Here is a 20201-nt window from a genome sequence, read left to right as displayed (position 1 = left end):
AGAGTCCTGGCTGGTTCTGACTCAAACCTGGAATGGATCCACAGCCCCACCGAAATCAGAGCCACCAGCCTCCACTAGCCCCAACTAGAAGTAGAAGGGCTGGTGATAGATGGCAGAGGAAAATAAGGGAGCGTGGACAGAACAGCGAAAAGCACCGCAACAAGGGTGGGGTGGCAAAGCAGCAAGAGTTGGGTGGCTGCCTGGGATTTTAAAAACTGTTTGCAAGGGTGGTACAGGGTGTTAGATGTCCCTAAACGTCCATCTCATCTTCAGCTGGAACTCAGCACACTGGGAAACAAAAACGAACTGCGACCCCAGGACCCCATGTCACTCATCATCAAAACGGATGTGACATCCGTCGTGTCTCTCGCTGCCACTGACACTGCTGTTTACGCCCTTAGCCGGAAGAATCGCCTCACGCAGGGCAAGGTACGTCCAAGGGTGGGAGAACCCATCCATGGGGTCATCCATCAGGGTGACCAAGGATGATTCGATGCTATGGTCGGCTTGCAGTGCCTTTTACCAGCTTCAGCTGGTTTGCCAACTACGGCCTCTCCTGGACAGGGATAGCTTGGCCACAGTGGTTACAGGCACTAGTAACCTCAAGACTGGATTACTGCAATGTGCTCTAGGTGGGGCTGCCCTTAAGGCTGGTCCAGAAGCTGGAGCTAGTGCAGAATGCAGCAGCTCGGCTCTTGTCGGGAGCTGCCCCTTTCCAGCATGTAACTCCTTTGCTGAGGGAATTGCACTGGCTGCCTATTCGCTACCCGGCCAGGTTTAAGGATTTAGTACTAATGTCCAAAATCCTAAACAACTTGGGACTAGGATACCTGAGAGAGCGCCTTCTGCCTTACCAACCTGCCCGGTCACTGAGGTCATTGGAGGGCATGAGCCTGGTGGTTCCGCTTGGACCCATGGCCTGATTGGAGTCCACCAGGAGAAGAGCCTTCAGTGTGGCGGCCCCCTTTCTTTGGAATTCCCTGCTCCTGGACGTCAGGCAGGCACCAACACTGTGTTGTTTCTGACACGTCCTGAAAACAGCACTGTTCCGGGGGCATTCCTTAATAGATTAGTTATGGTTTTTATTGGTATTGTGTTTTTAAACAAGTATAATTTTTAATGTGGTGTTTTAATATTTTTATTCTTGTATTCTTGTATTTCTTGTTTTCACTGCTCCAAAATCTATTCTAGATATGGAGCGGTATGTAAATATTGTAAATAAATGAATAAACTAGGGAGGCTTGAGTTCACCAGTGTACGAACTGAACTGAAATTCTCACCCATCCTCAGGCATGTCCATCCCCCTCCCCCTATCTCCCCTACCTACCTCTTCCCTGTCTTCCTTGGCTTGCCCCATAATAGTCTTTCTATTACCACCCTAATGTCTTAGACCAGCCTGAACTGTGCTTCTAGACTGTTTGTGACAGGACCAGGGGCATTGCTAGGCCTGGATTCATGGGCCCCCAGCCCCAGAACTATTCCCCAGGGTTAATCCTTCCCTCCCCACATGCTGCAACCCTAGAGATGGGGGAGAAATCCGTTCTGTTCACATATTAATGTGAATTTACCTAATTTCAAATTTTCGAGCTATTATACCAGCCTGCCCTAACCTGGTGCCCTCCAAATGTAATGGATGGCAACCCATAATTCCTGGCTAGCATGGCCATTGGCCATGGGAATTGCAGTCCAACACATCTGGAGGGCACCAGGTTGGGGATGGTGCACTATGCAACCGAAACTCCGTTATCCTTCAAAATCCGCACCTCTATGTATCTTTCAGAGTCACCTTTCCACCCATTCATTTTCATCATCCCATTCTTTTCCCACAGTAGTGGAGCCAGGGCTCGCAGGGATGCAGCCCTGACACCTTTTTATTAGCAGGGAGGCTGACGTCATCTGCCATCCGCCCTCGGACTTCCCTGTTTCCTCTGAGCTGAGCTGCAATCCTCACAGTAGCTGGCGTGGGGGGGGGGGGGATGAATTTTCCCAGCAACAATATATTATTCTCTGTTGTGATGCAAAAGTACTTTGGGGTGGCTTGGATTGGAATGGGCAATTGAGACCCATTCGCTTTACAGAAGACCTGAGATGAAACCTGCTAGAACTGTTTATTTGATATGGATCAACACAGCTGCCTGAATGTTTGGACTCTCCTTGGGAGTGTGGCTATGGGAATGGTCATGATGAGTGCCCTGCACCTCAGCATTTACCACTGCACCCTGCCTACAACCCTTTTTTTGCTTTTTCTTCCTGGAAACAGGTTTTCCAGGCCATGGGAAGTTATGACCTTGGCTGCACAGCTGGCAGTGGGGAAGATACCCTCAGGGTTTTTGCTGATGCTGGACTCTCCATTCGGGCCGGGGCGTTGCAAAACCCTCTCCGTAACAGTGAGTTGCCGCAAGGGTGGGAAGCGTCAGAGAGGAAGCTTGGGGCAGTTGCTGGCCAGTAACATCCCATTTCCCTCTCGCCTTGGAGTTGTTGTTCTTTAGTTTTTAAAATGGTTTTAAAAATAAAATTACATTTAGGCAATGCAAAAGATTAAATTGAAATAAATGCAAAGTGCAATGTCTAAAACAATGGAAATGGGTTTCCTAGTCCTGCAGCGTCTTGCATTCTGGTACCGTGTAAAGCAGGGTTGCGAAAGCTCTTTCAGCCTGAGTGCCAAATTCAATTTCGTAAAATCTCTCGGAGGCCGCACTTCAGTGCTCGGTGGGGCCACATGCAAAAGGGGTGGCATATTTCCAGCATATTGTAGCGTAAGTTCGGAGTGCCAGTCACTACACCCTGCGAGAGGCATTTCAACCTTTTAGACTGGGGGAAAACCACAGAAAAGCTGGGAAACCCCCAAACGCCCAGTGGTTGGGGAAGGAATGGGGCTGGAGGAAGGGGGCGTGGCCGTCTGGGGAACCCTGGAGAGCCAGATTAGGACCCCAGGAGTACCAGGGTTGGCACCCAGCCACATTCATTTTCAAAGAGATGTTAATTACATGCTCTCTGGTTCACCCATAACACCAGTGTTAAGTTTACATAGAACAGCTGTATCCCATAATTTAACGTACTGCTCTCATGTTCTTTTTGCTCCTTACAGCTCATGGGTGCAGTGTGGATGCTTCCCGGAAGAAACGTTCATTGCAGTTCCATCTTGAGCTCAAGAAGAAGCGTAAGTGGTGTGAGGGAAAGGGAGGAGGAGCAGTAGTCCCAGTGGGAAAAATAACTGGTGCATGGCCCAGAATCCAACATGAATAAACCAGCCTGGCACCGGCATATGGCATCATTGGGCAGCTGCCAAGGGCCCAGGGCCCACCACTGTGTTGAGGCCTGCCCTGGACGCCCCACAGTGGCTGGCTTGGAGTCACCATTTTAATTTTCTTCCCACCATGTCCCTGCTGGGAGCCACTATTTTAAATTCCCACAAGGCCTCAGATTGAACCTGTGTCAGGGGCATTGTGGGATGGAAATTAAAATGGCTCCAAATCCCGCACCAAGGATGCTTCCAGAGGAGGCTTTTTTTTATTGTGCCATCGCTCTGCCTCATTCACAGAATTTTACAGGGGGTCCAGATATTGTCGTCCTCGACTTGTAACCCCCTTGTGTTTTCTCACCACTACTTTCATCTTTTTTCCTTTCCACAAAAAGTAACAGATGGAATAACTGCGCCATGTCTTTTGGTAGCACTAGGAGCTGTCTGTCTGAAAGTACTTGTATTCCCAAGGGAAAAAATTAGCACGTGCCTAGAGTCCAACATACACAGGACATACCAGGCAGTGCCAGCTCCAGGTTTTTAAGGGCCACTGGGCAAGACAAACTCAGCGGCCACCCTTGATCAATGAGTCAACCTTCTGACCACCATTGTCACCAGTTGCTACAGCTCCTCATCCTCTTTCTCATCATCATCATTTGCATGACGCTTGCTTGTCAGGTAGACAGCCAGGGAGTAAGTTGGCCGTGGCATCTGCTGCTTCTCCTTCTCAACACCACCGCTGTCTGGGCTGGAGTGAGAAACAGGAAGACAATCAGGTTGCAAGGGTGACAAGGAGGGGCTGTCAGGATTGATTCTGAGCGCAGGGAGATAGTTAGCAGCTCAGATTCAGAAGAGGAGCAGCCAGAACCGGGGGAGGCATTTTCACAAGCCAGTTCAGGGGTGGGTAGGCACACTTCTCAGGTTACCAACTCCCAGATGGCTGGGCATGAAGCTTCCTCCTTAAGCCTCTGTGAGAAGCAGCGATCAGGAGGAGGAGGGGCTAAGACTGTGACCTAAGAGATGCGAGGTGGTGGCCCATATCTAAGAGGGAATTGTCAGGGGCGGAGCTCAGACGGTCGGCCCGGTTAGTGATGCGTGAGAGGCTATGCAGGGAAGCATCGCGCGGGACCTCCCTCCCTAAGTTAGCCTAGCCAGATAGCCTCCCTTTCAAACCGCAGGCAACTTTCAGTGATCCCATTTGAGTCCCCTGGAGGCATTCCTTTGCAGACAGAGAGTCTTGGAGGATTTGCATCTGTAATGAACCTGTGAATAATGAATTAAAGGCATGAGACTGAAGCCTCTCTATATTTGTGTGTGTGAGTGCTTAAAGAAAGAGGGGGCCAAAGGATTTGTGACAGGGGCAAGTCCAGGGAGCTCTTGTGGGCGGGCCCCTGCTGGGGTGTGGACCCTCAGCAGGTGCCCAACCATGCCTACCTTTGATGTTGTGCCTGATACCAGGTTGCTTCTCCTAAGCAACTTCTCCATGGGTGTCTGCAATATTGTTTTTGCAGCGTAAAGTGGCTGGAAGAAGTGGTCTGAACTCACAAAAGGGAGACTGTGAAACATTGGCTTCCTTTCTTTTTGTCTTTCTCTCTTTGTCATCACACCTATCCCCTCACTTTCTGTCCTTCCCTCCCCTCTCCACAGTTTCTAAGTACCAAGACCCCAATATTCAACGGTGCTGTCAGGGTGGCCTGGTGCTGCTACGCCGACCGTTGACATGTGAACAGCGTGTGAAGCGGATACAGGGTCCTAACTCCCAGCAGTGTCGCCATGCCTTCCTTGACTGCTGCAAACATGCTGCCAGCTTACGCCGAAAATCCTGGGGATCCCACAATCTTGCGCGGAGTGAGTAGAGAGCCTGTGGCCAGCCATGTATGCCCACCTAGAGCAAGAGAAGGCTGCCAGTGGCTACTAGTCATGATGGCTATATGTTACCTCCAGTATCGGAGGCAGTATGCTTACGCTACACCAGTTGCTGGGAGCAAATGCAGGGAGATGATTTTACATTTGTGTCCTCCATGTGGGTTTCCCAGAGGCACTGACAGCTCAGTGAAAATGTCCACCCAGTGTAGGGCTGCTGTGACAAAGGCAAATTTCACATTGGGGATCATTAGGAAAGGAATCAAAAATAAAACTGCCAATATCATACTGCCCTTATAAACAATTAATGTGAGACCACAGTTGGAATCCTGTGAACAGTTCTGGCTGTTGCACAGGAAAAAAATATATTGTAGAGCTGGGTAAGATGTAGAAGAGGACAACCAAAATGATCAAGGGGCTGGAGCATCTCCCCTGTGAGGAAAGATTGCAACATTTGGGGCTTTTTAGCATAGAAAAAAAATGATTCAAGGGAGACATGAAAGAGGTGTATAAAATTATGCATGTTGCAGAGAAAGTGCAGAGTAGGAAGTTTTTCTCCCTCTCCCATAATACCAGTACCTTGGGTCATCTCATGAATGTGAATGGTGGGTGATTCAGGACAGATAAAAGGAAGGAATTCTTCACACAGCACATGGTTAAGCTACGGAATTTGCTACCACAAGATGTACTGATGGGCACCAATTTGGATGGCTTTAAAAGGGGATTGGACATATTTCTGGAGGAAAAGGCTGTCAATGGCTATTAGTCCTGCTGGCTCTATGCTACCACCAGTATCAGAGGCAGCGAGCCTGTGTACACCGGTTGCTGGGTAACATGGGCGAGGGGTGCTGTTGCACTCATGTCCTTCCTATGGGCTTCCTGTGGGCAGCTGTTGGCCACTGTGTGAACAGAATGCTGGACTGGATGGACCCTTGGTCTGATCCAGCAGGGCTCTTCTTATGTTATATAAGCACCTTTGTGGACTAATTTGGGTGGGTGGAAAAGGTAAACGGTTATTAAAGAAATACAGCTATTTCACCCCTCCGAGTCTATCAGAAATCCCAGGTTGCCAAGGTCTGCTTTAACTGTTAAGTGAAATATAGTCAGGGCTTGGAAATGTAGGACTTCAGCAACTTATGACATATCATGATTGGGTTCATCAGCCTTAGTCCTCTGCATATTGCAGGTGGTGATGGTGGGGACTGCAACTGAGCAGAAGTGTCTTGCTTAAGGCCATTGTCTAATTTGAATTAAGATTGGAATGGGGCACTACAGCTCAGTCTTTCAGAGAGCAATCCTAGGGTCCCTGGGCATGCATCCCTGGGATCATAGGAGAGTTTGGATTCCCCCCTCCAAAGTCAGAGGCAGTGCCATGACCTTGGAAGAGAGAGTCGGAGATCCACCCCCTCCTCCCCGTCGCAGGCAGTGCAGAGAGAACCACGCTGGCTGCCTCTTGGAGGTTGGAAACAACCCCGGAGAGGGGGGAAAGGGGCATTCTGGTGGGTGGGGAGGGGAGGAGATTGGAGAAGCCAGGATACGATTTCAGATTAGAATTCTGAACACTGGAGGTTTCTGGGATAGCGGCAAGGGGTTACTCTCAACCTGGGGTTGGACTCGATGGCCTTGTAGGCCCCTTCCAACCCTACTATTCTATGATACTATTCTATGATTCTATGGGTTCTACTGTTTCCATGTAGCTCAAGACCAAGAGGATGAAGAGGATTTATTTGATGATGAGTTCATTCAAGTCCGGAGTGTCTTCCCTGAGAGCTGGCTCTGGAAAACTTACACCGTAGGCCACACCCACACGTGAGTAGGCCAAGAAACCTTCCCCACGTCCCTTCTCTTCCCCAGGGTGGTGGGAGTGCTCCATTATTGTCAGGTGCTGGGCCTCACACTGCTTTAGGCCCAGCTTTCCCCAGCCTGGTGCCTCGTAGACATGTTGGCATACAACCTCCAGCACCCCCAGCCAGCCATGTTAGCTGGCGATGCTGGGAGTTGTTGCCCAATGCATCTGGAGGGCATCAGGTCACAGATGGCTGCGTTAGACCAAGAGGCTGAGTGCGAAGCTGGGGGAGGGATCACAAGTCCCCAGCATTGGGACTAAGGAGAAAAATCCCACGCCCAGGCAGGCAGTAAGGAATGCCCACATACAGCTATGAGTTGCGGGTAAGGGGTGTAGCTCAGGGGTCTCTAACGTGGTACCCATGGGCGCCAGAGCACCCATGGGCACCTCTGGTGGTGCTGAAGAAACTCTGCTCCCTGCCTGCTTCAAAAACATTTTGTTTTAATACAAACCTTGGAAAATGTTAGTCTTCTTTCTCCCTTTCTAGCCTCCAGCCTTGCTCTTTCTCTTCTCTCTAATCCTTTGCCTTGGTATTTCCCCCTCCCAGCCTCTAGCCTTGCTTCCCCCCCACAACCTATTTAGTTCAGTTTCTCCCACTCCCAGTCTCTAGCCTTGCTCTTTCTCTGCCCTCTATCCCTTTGCCTTAGTATTTCCCCCTCCCTCCCAGCCTCTAGTCTTGCTATTCCCTGCCCCACCCCCTGGCCTAGTTAGCTCAGTTTCTCACACTCTAACCTCTAGCCTTGCTCTTTCTCTACCACTTTGGCTTGCTGTTTCCCCCTCTCTCCCAGCCTCTAGCCTCACTATTCCCCACCGCTGACCTCTTTAGCTTACTTTTGACTAGCCAGGCCCACAAATCAGCTATTATGTGACTAGCCACATCCTTTGTGGGAGCCATTTTGTGGTGGTGCCCACAGCAGTTTCTCAAATGCCCAAATGTGCCCACAGGTCCAGAAAGGCTGGGGACCCCTGGCATAGCATTTTGGTAGAGCACATCCTTTGGGTATAGATGGTCCCATGTTCAAATCCTGGCTTCTCCAGGTAGGGCTGGGAAGCCCCTTGCCTGAAACCCTGGAAAGCCACTGCCCGTCATTGTCGACATTACTGATACAAGGCAGCTTCTGATGGTTCTGTGAACTACTGTTGTCCCAGCAAAGACCTCGTTCTCCCAGATGTCATCAGCCTGGGTCTCAGGGCCAAAACAGACATTACTTTAACTCTGTGTCTAGCAGCTGTGTGTTGCTGTTGTTTTCATTTTTACTCTCACGTAGGCACAGGGCCCCCAATCCAGATTGGGATCCTAATGTGTGGGGGGGGAGGTATTGGGCTTTTAAGATCAAGGTCAGTCCCCCTGTGGCTACTCTAGAGTAAAAATGAAAACAAAGACATAGCTGCTAGACATAGATTTAAAGAAATGTCTGTTTTGGCTCTCAGTTGTACCACTTCAGATCGCAGATTGAGGCTTGTAGGACTCAAAGCTCCTCCATACATCCCACCCCATACCATTCTGTGCATATATGGCCCTACCCTTCTCCCCTGACATGCTAGTTCTCTTCGTGTCAGGGATTTTTTTTGTTCACAAGGAAGCATTCCATCCTGTGAGCCTCCACATGCAGCCCATGGTGGTAGAATCAGGAGACATGCTGATCACCTCAGTATGAAGAATGAGGCCCAACTCTTAGCCTCCATAACACTACCATGTCAAGGGGAACCAATGGGCTACTTGGGTGGGTAGAGTCACTCTGAAGCCTGAGAGAACACTTCCTAACCTCAGGAACCTTCTGACTGGTAACGGAACAGATTCACAAGTTACTTGCCAACTCCTGACTCACATCTTTAGTATTCTCATCCACTCCATTGGTTCCTTCCTGCCCTTGCTGGGTAATAAGGTCCCATTCCTTTCTCCTACAGGGAAGCCTTGATTCTCCCCGATTCCATCACCACCTGGGAGATACAGGCGGTTAGCATGTCTTCACAGAAAGGTGAGCTAAGCAACTGTGTATTTCTCCTTGTCCAGCAACCAAACCCATGGCTTACCTGTGGCCAGTGGAGGCTGGTGGCGCCGATGTCAGTGGGGCAGTGAATCTGCTCAGGGTTTCAGTCAGAACCAGCCAGAACTCTAAAAGAGATATCCAAGGTGCTGAACCTGTTTTGGGGAACATGGATAGCTCCTTTAGAGTTCTGGCTGGTTCTGACTGAAGTGCCACCGAAATCAGAGCCACCAGCCTCCACTGCCTGTGACCCTAATCCTTAAGACCGCCTTTTCCCGTGTGTGCCTTCCTGTCATCCCAAGGTGGAGGAAATGTGGCCCTCTAGAAGGTGTTGCACTATAGCTCCCAGTCACCTGTGGTTTGGGTGGAATTTAGCCATTATTGCTCTTGGTTATATTTTGATACCTCCTGCTGTTGGTTTAGGCCAGGGTGTTGAACCACTTTCAGCCTGGGGGCCAAATACCATTTTGAAGATGCTCTCAGGGGTTCCTTCCAGTGGTGGGCGGGGCTGAAGGCAAACGGGGTAGGGCCCAAAATGCCAGCCTATTTTAGCTTAGAGCTCTTCCTGCCACTAACTCAGCCTCAGGGGAGGCATTTCCACCTTTTTGAATGGGGTAAAGCTGCACAAAAGCTGGGAAACCACCCGGCTGGGTGCAAGGGAGTGGTGGGGCCACGGGAAGGGGGCATGGCCATTTGGAGAACCATGGGGGGCTATACTGGGACCCCAGGAGGACTGGATTTGTCCCCCAGGCCTGACGTTCTTAGGTCTGTGACTCCCATAAATCAGTGGAGGCTGGTGGCTCCGATGTCAGTGGGGCGGTGCATCCGCTCCGGGTTTCATTCAGAACCAGTCAGAACTCTGAAGGAAGTGCAGCACTTTGGATAGCCCCACCAGCCCCCACTGCCATAAATATAAAAACAGGAAACTGTTTCCCTCCAATTACCCAGCCACCCATCTTTCTCCCTCTCCCTTCTTTTCATACCCTCAGGGATCTGCGTCTCAGAACCTCTTCGGATTAGAGTCTTCCAGGACTTCCACATCTCTCTCAGGTTGCCTTACTCGGTGAAACGGTTTGAACAGATAGAGCTTCGCCCAGTTCTGTACAACTATCGGCCTGAACCGGTCAATGTAAGCAACACTTACATGCTGTTGTTCCAAGGCTGGCCCAAGATATTTTAGCTGCCTGAGGCAAAGAACAAGATGTCGCCCCCTCCCATTCCATGTACAAAAGCTGAATAGACTGACTAATAAAGCTTTCTCCAGCACTGGTGATGCAACGGTATCCTCTGCCACACCTGAAAGCAGCAGACTAACTTAGGAGGCACAGGGCAGGCTGTGTGACACACACACCTCTCTCCTCCAACACCTTGCTGTGGCCTCTCAGCATCTGCTGCCTGAGGCAACTGGCTCACTCTGCCTAATGGAGGACCGGCCCTGTGTTGTTCCCCATTTGGATGGCTCCTTATAGTCGCTGAGTTCAGGCAGGCCCCAACCCTGTGGACCAGAGCCAAAGAATCTACACTGGCTTCCTATTATCTCCTGAGGTACAATGCAAGGTGTTGCTTTTTAAGCTATAGCGTCATATCCAATGTTCGTCTAACTTCAGTCCCATTCATTTCAATGGATCTATCTAAGTAGGACTACCATTGGCTGCAACCCACAATGGCCTAAACAGCTTGGGCCCTACACATCTAAGGAACTGCCTCCTCCCCTGCGTTCCATCATGTTTTCTAAGGCTGTGGAGGCCAGTAATTTTAACAGATATGAAAGTGACTTGAGAAATGCTTTACTAGCCTTGTAACAAAAGTTACTGGCTGGCAAAAATCGTCACTTGCCCTATGGGGATGGACAGAGAAGGAACAGAGAGAACCAGGGCCAGTGTCAGCATCTGTGATCATTAGGCCGTTATCACAGATAGGCCACCAAGAGAGTAATTTCAAACATTGGGGCCTGGTGGCTCCAGTGTCAGCGGGGCTGTTGGTCTGCTCTGGGTTTCAGTCAGAACCAGTTAGAACTCTAAAGAAGCTGTCCAAGGTGCTGAACCCTTTAGAGTTCTAACTGGTTCTGACTGAAACCCAGAGCAGATGCACAGCCCCACTGACATCAGAGCCACCAGCCTCCACTGATTTCAAAATATATTTAGAGCTAAACCTGGCACTCTGAGCAGTGCCAGGTGGATGGGTCTAGCCACCATCTTAGTTTCTCACAATGCCCCTGTGTAGTGTCACTCTAGGGCATTGTGGAAAATTTAAATGCCAGTCTGGCAAATCCACCCCCTGACAGTCTGAAACCAGTGCCAGGTGAGCCCGCTGCAACCTACTGACAGATGAGAGAGCCCATCAGAGAGTACAACGGGTCCCCTTAGACTTGGAGCCAGCCCTGCAGAGTTCTCTGTCCCTCCTGTAGCATCCCACTACTGCCCATTCCTATGCTGGGTGCAGAGGAGGGGGCTTCTGTCCTCTGGCAGCTTGCTTTGTTTTTTTGTTGGGTTCAGAGGAGGGATGGAGTGCTCTGTCCCTCCTCTGCCAGCCTGCTCATCCACCTGCATGAAATTCCAGATCGCCTATGGCTACCAGGCTAATGCTTAAATGCAAGGCCTGGCATACATGCACACTTCTGTCATCATCCAACCGCTGCCTCTGCTCAAACAAGTTTTGCAGATTTTTCAAATAATACTGTAAACTACAAAAGTTGTTTACCAGAGAGGCAAAAGAGGGAGGTGTGTACACACTATGAGTATTGAGGGCCCCTTTTTCAAATTCTGTTCAGCCCTCTGGAGAAAAAGGTATATAAACTGTCTCCAGTGTCCAGTAGCCCTCTTAGAGCTGAACTATGTATGCCAATTAGTCATGTAGTCCAGAGTTCTGGGACTCTACCCTTTTAGACTGCAAACGAGGGGATGCATTTCCTCATCCTTGGAAAAACAGCTCTCTGCATGTAGAAAACAAGCACCCAATGATACAGTATAAGTCCAGTCCAGAACATCCTTTCCCTTTTTGATTTAAATGTGAGGGAATATTCAGACATGCCCTTCTCCACCTGCAGGCTGAAATGACGCCAGTGCATATGTTTTGTTCTCACATTAAAATTGGCCCCTCCAGATTAAGCAGTAAATCTTCAGGTGATTAATCTGCTAGTTGATTAATCTAATTGTTAAGCCGATTAAATCTTCCTGCTCATTTTTTCCTTCTGTTTAGGCCTTAGTATATCTGGAGCCGGCTGAGGGCATCTGCTCTCCAGCGACTGTAGGCCCAGCGCGGAAGCAGCGGGTGGAGGTTCCTGGGAACTCAGCGGTTCCCGTACCTTTTGTGTTGGTTCCCATGGGAGCGAGCGACATCCCCATCACTGTCGTTGCCCTCGGCGGCTGGGGGACAGGGGACAAAGTTTCCAAGAAACTACGGGTTGAGGTAAGAGGTTTTCATCGCCGCAAATCTTTTCTCACTTCCACACTCAGCATTCTTGGCCCTAAGCCTAAAACCAGAACCATTGCTGATGGTGCATAGGAATTACAATGTAGATTCCATGTTGGAATCCTCATGTGCACATTCAGCAATTGCATAGATCTCTCTCCCATGATATGTATGTGTTGCCACAAAGATTGGTCTGTTGGATTCAGGTTTAAATCATATCTGTATACTAATACCGATCCAATCTCAAGTCTTTGAGTGCTCATGTTTATGTAGCCAAAACAGCACCAGCTGTGCACAAGAGGGAGGTATTGGCAGACTCCGGATCTGGTTTGTGTGGAAATCCTGAAGTTTGCAGAAGTACAAAAAACTAAGAGGGGGAATCCGAAAACAGCCCAATGATGACTGAGCATGCTCAGTTGCTGTGGAATGCTGACTGACTGTTGAAAGGAAAAAATTGAAAACCAGGGGAGGGGAAGCAGAACAGAGTGTCTTGGAAACGGGCATGGGAGGGAGGGGGAACAGAACGGAGTGTCCTGGAAAAGAGCATGGGAGTGATGGGGGAATGGAATGGAGTGTCCTGGAAAAGGGCTTGGGAGTGAGAGGGGAACAGTACGGAGTAGCTAGAACCCTGAACAAAGACACTCAAACTGCCACATTTTGCTGCAGGGCCCCCTTTTATTAATAATTGTATTAGTAATATCTCACCCTTTCTCTCAAGAGTTCAGGGCAATGGAGTTACCCTTTTTATTGCCATGGTGAAGTAGCTGAGTAGGGATGTTGCGAGCATCCGGCTGGGGCTTGAGAAATCACCAGCTCAGCCCTCCCCCAACGCCAGTCCGTGGATCCCTGCACTTGCCCAACTCGGCGCATGCTGAGTCAGACAAGCATGGGGATCCCCGATCCCTTGCTGAGCTGCAAAATGGCTCAGCCCTTTTCATAAAGGCTGATTTTATGCAAATGGTGGCTTGGCGAGGGATGCAACCCAGACCATGGTGAGTTTGCCCATCCCTATAGGTGACAGAGTGTCACTGGCCTAGACCCACTCAAGGAGCTTCATGGCTAAGCAGGGATTTTTGAAACTCAGAGATTCCCCTACTCAAGTCCAACCCACTGTCCGCCTCGGACCACCCTGGCTGTCGCCTTGACCCCGGCGTTCCCCCGCACCCACCTGTTGCATCTCTTCCCCATCTGCAGAGAGAGGGAGCCATCTATGTGGAGGAATACACCATCCCCCTGGATAACGATGGTAAGGAGAAAACGTCAGTGGTGAAGGCAGAACTGAAACGAATTCTGGATGGTGGGGAACCCAGTGCAAGCTCTTAACGTTGAACTGCTGCCCCCTGCACACTGCTGCCATTGGCCAATGTTGCACATCTTATTTCTCCCAGTTTTAACTAACTTTAAAAAAAAGTAAAAAAAGAAAAACTAAACTAAAGAGAAAAATTAAATACAGCTGAAATATACCCATAGTCCACAGCCAGGTTGGGAAGGAATTCCCTCCACCCCTGGTCAGACTGGGCTGTGATGATGACAGATCTGAGTGATGGGTGGCTGGGATCAGGGCCAGTGTCAAGGGCAGGCATGGCCAAGCCCCTGCTGAGGGCCCACACCCCAGCAGGGGCCCACTGATGAGCCCCCTGGAGCTGCTCCACCGGTTTCGTCACCCACCTCTTGCTCTGGCCCAGACAAAGGTGGAAGGGGTGAGGAGGAGGCACAGCAGACGCCACGGCCTCCTTGCTCCCTGGCTCCCTGCCTGTCAAGCAAGCAAGTGGGAGTGAGGAGGAGGAGGAGGAGGAGGAGGGGCTGCTGGGAACAATACGGATAAGAAAGCAGACTCACTGAGGGAGGGGGGCCCACTGAGGGTGTCTTGCCCAAGGGCCCTCCAAAACCTGCAACTGGTACCGGTACTGAGATTTCCTTCTGCAATATGTGACTTGGCTCTCTCACTTGAGCCCTCTGGAGCGATTTCTTCTGCAAGCAGCTTGGTGTCTGCCTGTGCAATTCTTTGACTTCAATTTCATATAGGTCAAAGGTGGGCAACTTGTCATCCTCCACATGTTGTGAGATTGCAATTCCCATCATGCCTCACCATTGGCTGTGCTGGCTAGGGCTGATGGGAGTTGCAGTCCAGCAATATCTGGAGCGCCACAAGGTGCCCACCAGATCATGAGTGGCCAACGTGCAACACAGCTGGCGCAAGCAGTGAGAGTTAGTGGCACTTCTCAGGCCCAGTGCAAGACCTCCCGCAGCCGTGCAGTGGGGGAAGAGGAGCGCAAGCTGCCCCTACCTCCCTTCCCCCCTGCCAGCTGCTGCCACCACCCACCTTACCCTCAATACTGCACTCTGAGGGGTCCTTCGTTACAGTGAGGGATTGATGAGGAGGTGGCCCTGCAGACTGTCTGTGCTGTGGCAGCACAGGGGATCTCCGGGGCCACCTCCTCTCCAGTGCCTTGCTCTCATGAAGGACCCCCAAGGCATTGGGTGGGCAGTGCTCTGGGGAGCTGTGCCAGGTGCTCCCTCGCTCCAGCCTTTTCTGCAATGGGAGCAGCCAGTGTGGCTCTCCGGAGCGGCCACTTACCTATGCCTTACTTGGAGCGAGGCATAGGGCGGGTGGTGGCAGCTGCTCTGGAGGACAGCAGTGGGATTTGCCACAGCAGGAGAGAGGCCAGTGGAGTTCTGTGGAGCATCTGCCTGCCCTGTGCCTCACTTTGAGAGGCATAGGGCATCAGCAGCATCAAAACATATGGCCCTCCCGGTGACAGGGCATACAGGAGCCGCTGCCCAAGGTGGGGGATTCACTTCTGGATTGGAGCACAAAAGCTTGCAGGCCTGGCTCCGGCACTGAATCAGGCCTGTGCTCTTTGCTTGCCTCTCCTGTACAATGCTCTCCACCGCAGTAGATTAAAGGCAAAACTACCCTAGGGCTCAAGGAACAGGGTGGCATATGCCCAGTATGGTGGCACAGTCTCATATAGGTGGCATCTTCTCCCTCCTCCCACCCCCACCGCTGAAATCTAGGAAATCTAGGATCAGCTGAATGTTTGGCTCTTGGAAGTAAAAGACTGGAGAACTTAGAAGGCTTGTGAGCTAGAACATAAGAAATAGAATCACAGAATAGTATCATAGTGTTGCAGAACTCAGAGTCAGAGAGACCACGGAGTGAAGGAAAAAGAGTTTTTCTTTATTTAACGCACGGGCTTAAGGCTGGAATCACTTCCAAAGAGCCAAAAGCCCCGATTTACATCAGCAAATTGTTTTTATAGACATTATGACACATATGCAAAATCTCCCCCGCCCCTTTCTGTGTGGGTTTGCAGTATTCAGCATTTCCTCTCCTAGCACCATTGTTTATAATACAAGAAATGGGTTATAGGGTAGCCATGATAAGCAGAGAACAGCAGAGAACATGATATACAATTCTATGACCTTAGCCTTTGTTGACAAGATAAGAAATTCCTGTGTCTCGTCAGCTTACAAACATATATTTTAGAGAGCAAGAGCTCAGCAAGAACATGAAGCATGAGGCTACTTAGTCTGACCCCCGATATGGCTGCTACATTCCCCCCTTAAATGCATAATTTTATTACAATTATAGCATTTCTGATAAGCGAATGCTCATAATAGTCTGCAAAGCACCATACAAAACTTTTTATAACATACATATCACTTAACCTCCTGTTGGGCTATTAGAGTGTAGAGGGCGGCAGTTTTACTAGCCGAGACATAAAACAGATTGGTTAAACAGCGCATAAGTCAAGGAATGCAAAGGCATAACAGTATCTCTATGAACAACACTGGTAGAATTAGGATGAACAATGCTTTAAGCCAGCTAAGATTTGGGAGCCAAGAGGTTAACGAATCTAGCCAATTGTTTTGTCCCATTGTTATGTCAGACACTATATGGTGCAGATTGTTGATCTGTTCATCTACAGCATTACTATTATCAGTTAAATTAAAACAGCAAAGCTTTTGGTGCGTCTCACAACCCAGATGATGAAGAAGGAAGAGGTAATCTATACCAGCTTGATTTTTTAGAACAGCACCTCTTAGATTACGCAACTCTTTATTTAATAATGACAATGCTCGTGAGGTGGCATTTGTGCTCTTGGCCAAGCTGCAAGCTAACCGGTTGATCTCCAGACCATCAGCTAAGGCTAAACCTGGTAATGACACTGCTAATGCCAATTTTTCTGAGTCAGAGTATAGCTGTAGGTGGCTATTATAATTTTCAGTTAGTTGGAGTGCTCTAGGCTGCCATCGACGGATTTTCTCTGGCCACGGGGGAAGAATTGGCACCAGGCAACAGAAGAATCGGCACCAAAGGCAACATGGGTGGTTATTAGACAAGTTGGCTGGAATGAATGACCAGGTACGGGAACCACAGGTTTAAAACCATTCATGAGGCAGAAGTATATGTGCATAATTAAAAGATATGTTTTGAATTTCATTACAGTGGAAGGGGGGACCAGGGATAGCTTTACATTTCCCAGAAGATTTTTTTGACAATTAATTATTTGTGCACAAGTGGCATTTGTTCCAGCTACGATGGGAGTACGTAGAGTGAACTCTGTAGGGGGTAAGATTTTCGTAACTATGCCCCAGTCAGAATTTTGGGAAAAAGTCAAGTTTATATTAAAATTGCTTAACATAGTCTCATTTTGAATTCTTTCAGGATGCTTACAGACAGGTATTAGGCAAGAGCTAATAGGCATATCCCTTGGTAAACAAAAATGCTTTATTCCAGTGATGTTAGCCAAGTGAAGCCAGTAATTATCAGCGAATCGCTGGGACAAACTTCCCCCTCCAGGGGCAGACCCCCCTTTTTCGCACCTTATTAAGGAAACACAATGCAACACTACTAACACTACAACACGCATGTTTGATCTTCTTTGGGATCTGACCGTACGCCGGGCAGCTATTCACCTGGCAAGCTGCAGTAGGGTCTAGTCCCCTTCTTCAATTTTCTCCAGTGGCAGGTCTGACTGTACGCAGGGTGGACAGTCTCCCGGTGTGCCCACAGTAAGGTCTAGCCTGAGTCTTCTTACTGCTTTTTCAGAATAATTTTCAAAGGATTTTTGAAAAGGAAAGAAATCCTTTCAAAGGATTTTTAGGATTTCTGTTTACAGTCCATTCCCCCCCTCTCACTCTCTTGACTCGAGTCTAATGTATCCAGGGTTTAACTTCAGCTACTTTCACAGCTGTGGGGGTGGAAAGTATAACAGTTTTTGGTCCTCTCCATCTGGGAGTCAAAGGGTCATTTTTCCACTCTTTAACCCATACTTCATCTCTTGGTTGGAAAGGATGAACTTCTGTGATGGGAATTGGGGGCTTATTTTCTAAGACAAAGCGACGCTGGGCTTGAAGAACTTTGCCCAGTGTTTGGATTTCTTGTTTAAGGCTAACGTTTGCTTGCTCTTGATGCCGCTCCAGTGTCAATCATGTCAATGTCACGGCCCCTCACAGTCAATGTCACGGCCCCTCTCAAGCTGTCTTCTCTCTTGCCCGTTCTGGCTCCTTTGGTTTTCTCCTTTGTGTATTTGATTTATTTTATTTGGGCATTCATGCCACCAATGTCTATCTTGTTTATACTGGGCACACTGGTTCTTTCTTAAGAATCTTCTGCCTCTGCTGGGTCTTTTTCTATTTCTTTGTCCACGTCTTCTTGGGCCTCTGGGTCGAGGGGGGTATATTGGCGATAGGCATCTAAAAGACGGTTCAAGTATGCTCTGGGGCCTCGGTGGCACCTTGCAGCACTTTAGACACCTTGGTCATATTAACTGACTTCTTCATACCTGCCTTCATGGCTTCTAACAGCAGGGTTTGATACTGGGTGAGGCGCTCTAGCCCCGCTTGTGTTTTGGGATTTCAGCGGGGGGGGGGGGGGTTACTTACAAGGAGACTTTATTGGGTAACTTACAGCACACAGGCATACCTAATGGTTGGATCAGACAGCTTCTCTGAACCATGAGCTATTGGGCTAAATGGGTTTTATACCATACATGTTACCCATGAGGCAGCACAACACTAGCAAGCATTTTCAGCATAGGCTAGAAGTGTTTGGTTCTCAGGCACAGCTTCCTGTAAACAAACTTCGCTTCCCAGGCAAAGTGCTTGATAGCACTTTCACTCATTAGTATGGGAAGAGAAATCTCTCTCTCTTTCTTTTGCTTTCTTTTTCTTGCTGATCTGCCTGTATTGCAGATCATATTTCAAACTTTTTATATAAAACTCTTCTCTATGCACCAGCCTTGTCTCTTCATGTGTCTTTTTTTCAAGTTAAACTCACTTACTTAAACCTTTCTGCCCTACGCTAGTCCCAATGACGCACATTTGGGATAGGCTCTTCTTCTCTTTCTAGTTACATTTTCTCATCTTAAAGAACTATTACATTATTGTGGCTACTTTACCCCCAGGTAATAAGCTCTAGGCACAATCAGCTGCTTTTAATTCACCCTGGGGGCAACTATGGCCACGCTTCTTCTCTACAAATGTTCTTTTTCTTTGCCTCTTGCCTCCTCTTTCTTCCTTTTTTCCCCCTTCTCTATCTGTCTGCCACTTTCTCTATTTCTCTGTCTTTTCTACTTGTCTCTGTCTTTCTCTACTTGTCTTTGTCTTTTCTCTTGTCATCCATTGGGAACCACACTCAGTATCATTTGGAGTTGCAACTAACACTAATCTGCAAATATCACATATATTTTATGATATCTAAGAAATCATAAAATATACACAACAAACTTTTTTTGCAATTTAACACAATGAATGGAAAACACTTTTTGCATGGTAAGGCATGATGGAGCAGATCCAGCAATTATACTGCTCCTCTGGCTGCATGCTCAGGGCTCATCAAAATCAAGGGATGGGCATACTCACACACGCAAGAGTTCTAGGTCACCATTTTTGCATCGGCAACTTTATGCTGCATGAGTTCTAGCAGAAGGAAATCTAAAAGTCATAGATCAAACTCAGCCTGTTGTACACTGAGCTGACTACAACACAGACACACAGTCTACAGCAATGAGAGTTCAAGTTTATGAAAAGCCTCACAGCACTGTGAAAAGGGGGGGGGGCTCTTGGGGCTATCTATCACTAGACAAGCTAGCCAGGGATTTACAATATCACACACACACACACACACACACACACACACATCTCTTTTCTTCTCTTCCCCTTTAACTTGGTACACGAAAGCAAAGTGCCGAAACTCAGGACGCTGGGAGGTGATGGGGATCACCTTATACTTGCATTTTTCAGGCAGCCATTAATCTTCTTCGGGGAGGCGGTGGGGTGATTTGCAGGACTTCAAAGGCAAGCAGGGCAGCCAAATCTTTGCTTTGGCACGGGCAACAAATAACTCAGGTTAGCTCTCTTCGCTGGGGTCTCAAACAGGAAAACAGTCTTAATTTAAAGTTGTAACATTACTGACAGCGTCAGCCAGCCAGCTACACAGATCTCACTGTTTTTTTAAGACAGTTACTCCAATATCTTCTTTTCTTCTCAATCAGGTTGGGTCTCCCAGCTTACACAGTTTATTGCAGCTTCCAGGAGCATGGTAGTAGCGTGATTTTGGCTTGGTCAGGAACATGCTGTCTGGTTTCTCGGTCTCTTCAGCACACACACTCAGGCAGTCTAACACTGGACACTTAAATTAGTGAGATTTCTTCATTGCAGGGAATCCCACGGCAAAAGCTTAACGGTTACGCTCTTCAGAAATCATATATCTGATGGTCTACAGGCTCTATGAAATTCTAGGACAGTTCAAAGCTAAACACGGCTACCTTGACAGAGATCTTCATCGTGGTCTTTCCGCTTTATTCTGCCTTGGGACAGTCTTATGGCACACTTTCTACTCGAA

The 20201-nt window shown here is 48.7% G+C and overlaps 1 protein-coding gene across 1 annotated transcript in view; it reads left to right on the top strand.

Moving 5' to 3' along the window:
* LOC146355718 (complement C4-A-like) overlaps window positions 1–20201 on the top strand; it is a 93555-nt gene that overhangs the window by 29040 nt on the left and 44314 nt on the right. Inside the window, exons 14-22 of the mRNA XM_084830638.1 lie at window positions 274–429; window positions 2261–2387; window positions 3089–3160; window positions 4889–5089; window positions 6802–6913; window positions 8859–8929; window positions 9928–10067; window positions 12137–12346; window positions 13544–13595. Coding sequence (XP_084686764.1) covers window positions 274–429; window positions 2261–2387; window positions 3089–3160; window positions 4889–5089; window positions 6802–6913; window positions 8859–8929; window positions 9928–10067; window positions 12137–12346; window positions 13544–13595 — 1141 coding nt within the window. The remainder of the gene's footprint in view (window positions 1–273; window positions 430–2260; window positions 2388–3088; window positions 3161–4888; window positions 5090–6801; window positions 6914–8858; window positions 8930–9927; window positions 10068–12136; window positions 12347–13543; window positions 13596–20201) is intronic.

Source organism: Heloderma suspectum, chromosome 2, assembly GCF_057233095.1.
Source record: "Heloderma suspectum isolate Gila_16-S chromosome 2, 16-S_ref, whole genome shotgun sequence".
In the NCBI taxonomy this organism is placed as follows: Eukaryota; Metazoa; Chordata; class Lepidosauria; order Squamata; family Helodermatidae; genus Heloderma; species Heloderma suspectum.
The sequence above is the reverse complement of the archived record's forward strand: the minus strand, read 5'-3'. Positions and strand labels throughout refer to the sequence as shown.